Source organism: Coregonus clupeaformis, chromosome 39 (genome assembly GCF_020615455.1).
Source record: "Coregonus clupeaformis isolate EN_2021a chromosome 39, ASM2061545v1, whole genome shotgun sequence".
NCBI classification, from domain to species: Eukaryota; Metazoa; Chordata; class Actinopteri; order Salmoniformes; family Salmonidae; genus Coregonus; species Coregonus clupeaformis.
Genome location: NC_059230.1, coordinates 1,550,917 through 1,557,010, shown reverse-complemented (window position 1 = coordinate 1,557,010; position 6,094 = coordinate 1,550,917). Strand labels below are relative to the sequence as shown.

Genomic DNA, 6,094 nt, shown 5'->3' with positions numbered 1-6,094 from the left:
GGTAGTTATGGAGAAGAATAGGGTAGAGGGGTAGTTATGGAGAAGAATAGGGTAGAGGGGTAGTTATGGAGAAGAATAGGGTAGAGAGGGGTAGTTATGGAGAAGAATATAGTAGAGGTAGGTAGTTATGGAGAAGAATAGGGTAGAGAGGGGTAGTTATGGAGAAGAATAGGGTAGAGAGGGGTAGTTATGGAGAAGAATAGAGTAGAGGGGTAGTTATGGAGAAGAATAGAGTAGAGGGGTAGTTATGGAGAAAGAGCGAGAGAAGAGGGGGGTAGTTAATTAATCTTAGATGTAGCAGAGATACAGGTCCCAAGGTTGGCTTTATCAGATCATCAGTCAGGCTGAGAGGTGTGTGTGTGTTATTGACTGTGTGTGTCAGTGATGGAGTAGGTTATTACAGTCTACATGGATACTGCAGCAGCAGCAGCAAGGCTCTTTACTCCAGTCTCTGTCCCAAATGGCTCCCAATTCCCTCTATAGTGCACTACTTTTGACCTGGGCCCATAGGGTAGTGTACTATATAGTGAATAGGGAGCCATTTGGGATGCAGAATCCACTCTCTGTAATACAACACGTTAACAATATGCTGACCTCATACTGCTTCTAACACACGCACACACACCATTTACTCTGGTGGCTCTGAACTGATGTAAGTACCTCCTACTATGCCTGTGTCTACCATTTAAGCCTATGCTTTGCTAATTAAGTCTCTGTCTTGCAGATTAAACATTAGCTACATAAAGCGTATTCAAGAGTATACTTCACATTACACAGTATACCGTTTGTGCCCTCACAATACCAATGTCTTTATATTTCAGTTCTACCACTGCAGGACCAATCATCCATCTATGGTGTATTCTGTTGTGATATCACTGGAATCCCAGCAGGACCAATCACATGTCTGTATTTTGTGTGACATCACAGGACCCGGCGGTGACCCTGGATGTTCCGCTGGGGGCCATTGGCCGGGTGGAGAAGATGGGCGGAGCCTCCAGTCGGGGGGAGAACTCATACGGGCTGGACATCACCTGCAAGGTCAGATACTGCATCATGGTACTGACACCCCTATGTTATACATAGTGGTTCAGTCCGATTACATCTGACAACCAGACTAGGACTGAACCACTATGTATGAAAATAGGGGTGTATCTTTTTTTTTTTTATAGAACATTTAGATAGAACATTGTGTTCAGAAACGTTCAATATAAAAAAATATTACAACTATTTATTTTACATGTACATTTACATTTACATTTTAGTCATTTAGCAGACGCTCTTATCCAGAGCGACTTACAGGAGCAATTAGGGTTAAGTGCCTTGCTCAAGGGCACATTAACGTCATTTAGCAGACGCTCTTAGCCAGAGCAAATTGGTGCGTTCACCCTATAGCCAGTGGGATAACCACTTTACAATTTGGGGGGGGGGTTAGAAGGATTACTTTATCCTATCCCAGGTATTCCTTAAAGAGGTGGGGTTTCAAATGTCTCCGGAAGGTGGTGAGTGACTCCGCTGTCCTGGCGTCGTGAGGGAGCTTGTTCCACCATTGGGGTGCCAGAGCAGCGAACAGTTTTGACTGGGCTGAGCGGGAGCTATGCTTCCGCAGAGGAAGGGAGCCAGCAGGCCAGAGGTGGATGAACGCAATGCCCTCGTTTGGGTGTAGGGACTGATCAGAGCCTGAAGGTACAGAGGTGCCGTTCCCCTCACTGCTCCATAGGCAAGCACCATGGTCTTGTAGCGGATGCGAGCTTCAACTGGAAGCCAGTGGAGTGTGCGGAGGAGGGGGTGACGTGAGAGAACTTGGGAAGGTTGAACACCAGACGGGCTGCGGCATTCTGGATGAGTTGTAGGGGTTTAATGGCACAGGCAGGGAGGCCAGCCAACAGCGAGTTGCAGTAGTCCAGACGGGAGATGACAAGTGCCTGGATTAGGACCTGTGCCGCTTCCTGTGTAAGGCAGGGTCGTACTCTCCGAATGTTGTAGAGCATGAACCTGCAGGAGCGGGTCACCGCCTTGATGTTGGCGGAGAACGACAGGGTGTTGTCCAGGGTCACGCCTAGGCTCTTCGCACTCTGGGAGGAGGACACAGCGGAGTTGTCAACCGTGATGGCGAGATCATGGAACGGGCAGTCCTTCCCCGGGAGGAAGAGCAGCTCCGTCTTGCCAGGGTTCAGCTTGAGGTGGTGATCCGTCATCCATACTGATATGTCTGCCAGACATGCAGAGATGCGATTCGCCACCTGGTTATCAGAAGGGGGAAAGGAGAAGATTAGTTGTGTATCGTCAGCGTAGCAATGATAGGAAAGGCCATGTGAGGATATGACAGAGCCAAGTGACTTGGTGTATAGGGGAGAAAAGGAGAGGGCCTAGAACTGAGCCCTGGGGGACACCAGTGGTGAGAGCACGTGGTGCGGAGACAGCTTCTCGCCACGCCACTTGGTAGGAGCGACCGGTCAGGTAGGACGCAATCCAGGAGTGAGCCGCGCCGGAGATGCCCAGCTCGGAGAGGGTGGAGAGGAGGATCTGATGGTTCACAGTATCAAAGGCAGCAGACAGGTCTAGAAGGACAAGAGCAGAGGAGAGAGAGTTAGCTTTAGCAGTGCGGAGAGTCTCCGTGACACAGAGAAGAGCAGTCTCAGTTGAATGACCAGTCCTGAAACCTGATTGGTTTGGATCAAGAAGGTCATTCTGAGAGAGATAGCAAGAGAGTTGGCTAAAGACGGCACGCTCAATAGTTTTGGAAAGAAAAGAAAGAAGGGATACTGGTCTGTAGTTGTTGACATCAGTGGGGTCGAGTGTTGGTTTTTGAGAAGGGGAGCAACTCTCGCTCTCTTGAAGACGGAAGGGACATGGCCAGCGGTCAAGGATGAGTTGATCAGCGAGGTGAGGTAGGGGAGAAGGTCACCGGAGATGGTCTGGAGAAGGGAGGAGGGGATGGGGTCAAGCGGGCAGGTTGTTGGGCGGCCTGCAGTCACAAGTCGCAGGATTTTATCTGGAGAGAGAGGGGAGAAAGAAGTCAAAGCATAGGGTAGGGCAGTGTGAGCAGGACCAGCAGTGTCATTAGACTTAACAAACGAGGATCGGATGTCGTCAACCTTCTTTTCAAAGTGTTTGACGAAGTCATCCACAGAGAGAGAGGAGGGGGGGAGGATTCAGGAGGGAGGAAAATGTGGCAAAGAGCTTCCTAGGGTTAGAGGCAGATGCTTGGAATTTAGAGTGGTAGAAGGTGGCCTTAGCAGCAGAAACAGATGAAGAAAATGTAGAGAGGAGGGAGTGAAAAGATGCCAGGTCGGCAGGGAGTTTAGTTTTCTTCCATTTCCGCTCCGCTGCCCGGAGCTCTGTTCTGTGAGCTCGCAATGAGTCATCAAGCCACGGAGCTGGAGGGGAGGACCGAGCCGGCCGGGAGGATAGGGGGACACAGAGAGTCAAAGGATGCAGAAAGGGAGGAGAGGAGGGTTGAGGAGGCAGAATCAGGAGATTGGAGGGAGAAGGATTGAGCAGAGGGGAAGAGATGATAGGATGGAAGAGGAGAGAGTAGTGGGAGAGAGAGAGCGAAGGTTGCGGCGGCGCATTACCATCTGTGTAGGGGCAGAGTGAGTAGTGTGGGAGGAGAGCGAGAGAGAAAAGGGAAACAAAGTAGTGGTCGGAGACATGGAGGGGAGTTGCAGTGAGATTAGTAGAGGAGCAGCATCTAGTGAAGATGAGGTCAAGCGTATTGCCTGCCTTGTGAGTAGGGGGGACGGTGAGAGGGTGAGGTCAAAAGAGGAGAGGAGTGGAAAGAAGGAGGCAGAGAGAAATGAGTCAAATGTGGACATAGGGAGGTTGAAATCCCCCAAAACTGTGAGGGGTGAGCCATCCTCAGGGAAGGAACTTATCAAGGCGTCAAGCTCATTGATGAACTCTCCAAGGGAACCTGGAGGGCGATAGATGACAAGGATATTAAGCTTAAATGGGCTAGTGACTGTGACAGCATGGAATTCAAATGAGGGAGATAGACAGATGGGTTAGGGGAAAAATTGAGAATGTCCACTTGGGAGAGATGAGGATTCCTGTACCACCACCCCTCTGACCAGATGCTCTCGGGGTATGCGAGAACACATGGTCAGACGAGGAGAGAGCAGTAGGAGTAGCAGTGTTTTCAGTGGTGATCCATGTTTCCGTCAGCGCCAGGAAGTCGAGGGACTGGAGGTTGGCATAGGCTGGGATGAAGTCAGCTTTGTTGGCAGCAGAACGGCAGTTCCAGAGGCTGCCTGCGACCTGGAACTCCACGTGGGTGGTGCGTGCAGGGACCACCAGGTTAGAGAGGCAGCAGCCACGCGGTGTGGTGCGTTTGTGTAGCCTGTGCAGAGAGGAGAGAACAGGGATAGGCAGAGGCATAGTTGACAGGCTGTAGCAAATGGCTACAAAAATGCAGAGGAGATCGGAATGAAATGAGCTAAGCATCTGGGAGAGGAGAGAGCAGGGCCTCCCTCACCAAAAACTTCTACCTCAGAAACTAAAATTGTTTCACTGAACCACCCGAACAAAAACTCTCCCAACTTCCACCTTTAGAAATCAGAATTGTTGTGAACCACAGCGGTTCAATGTTTAAAGGAATAGACTCAACCCACTTTATTCAGCTAGCTAACTATGACACCATAGCTAACTAGCAAGCTAGCATCCAATGACAATAACACACCGTTTAGCACCAACACTTGGTCACAACAAACCACCAATAGTGTGATAACACACTAAACAGATCATTCGTGTCTGTGTCAAGTTCCTTTCATGACGCAGCAATGATTAGACGTTGGCTAGCTAGGACAAGTATATTGTATTTAGCTACTACCGTACAGTTAGCTGGTCGTGTTGGGTAGCTAGCAATGGCCACTGTGTTGACTTTGTTTGAAGAACGGCTAGCTAGCTAGCTAGATTCGTGCTACACCCGGTACACAATGGCTATTGTGTTGACTCTGACTCTGTTCGAAAAAACGGCTAGGTAGCTCGCTTCGTGCTACAGCCGGCACGGCCAAGACACTGCCAAGACACAGTAACTACCCACAACAACCCACGATGCCTAGCTATGACGCCGTAGCTAACTAGCAAGCTAGCATCCATTAACACACAATTTAGCACCAATACTTGGTTACAACAAACTGCCAAGAGTGTGTTAGCACACTAAACAGATAATTCAAGTCCGTGTCTAGTTCCTTTCATAACGCATAACGCAGCAAAAAATTAAACGTTGGCTAGCAGCACATTAACATTGGAAACAGCTCTCCAGCGTTGCTAATCGTTACCAGTAGCTACCCGCTAGCTAGCTAGCCTCGTGCTTCGATACTAACCTACAATTACCTACGGAAACCTACAATAACAACAATACTAACCTATAATAAATACAATACCTAACTACAGCTAACTACCTACCTACGATCTAATACATGGTTAAGCTTTACTCAACACCATATGAGAAGCTTACCTCCTGCTTACCTCCAGCTAGAGAAAAACACAACCTCTCCCGACAACCTCTCCCGACACATTTTGTACTGACAGCATTTTGTGTGTCTGTGTTAACGCGTGTGCGTGCGTCCATCCGTGTTAAAGTGTGTCTGTGTGTCTCCCAACAGGACATGAGGAACCTGAGGTTTGCATTGAAGCAGGAGGGCCACAGCAGAAGAGACATCTTTGATATCCTGTTTAGATATGCCTTCCCCCTATCCCACGGCCTTGTACGTACCTTTTCATTTAGTCTCACCTGATATCATTAACGCCTTTTTAATAACTGTATAATAACTATATATGATTGTACAAGACAAGTGCTTTGTTAGAGTTAATCAGTTTGAGGTATCCTGTTATTTGTCTTTGCTAGGGCTGACCCCATTTAGTTGACTGGTCGATTGTTTGGTCGAAAAGCTGTTGGTGGACCGAGATTTTTTTTTTTGTTGAGCAATTGCAAATATATTTTTACAAATTATGGCACACGAGACACCTGTCTGACTCACGCCTGTCTCAGTGGACTAATCCATTGCGGAGGCACACCAGTGTCCCCAGTAGTACATTTACCTTAATTACCATAATTTATCATCTACAATGTTTGTTTTGTTATGGTAATTTC

General features: G+C 48.4%; 1 protein-coding gene across 3 annotated transcripts in view; it reads left to right on the top strand.

Annotated features, from left to right (window-relative positions):
• Window positions 1–6,094, top strand: part of LOC121554723 (myotubularin) — a 68,820-nt gene that overhangs the window by 37,472 nt on the left and 25,254 nt on the right. For all 3 annotated transcript variants that reach the window (XM_041868434.1, XM_041868433.1, XM_041868432.1), the window contains exons 5-6: window positions 928–1,038; window positions 5,607–5,708. In XM_041868434.1, the coding sequence (XP_041724368.1) occupies window positions 928–1,038; window positions 5,607–5,708 (213 nt within the window). The remainder of the gene's footprint in view (window positions 1–927; window positions 1,039–5,606; window positions 5,709–6,094) is intronic.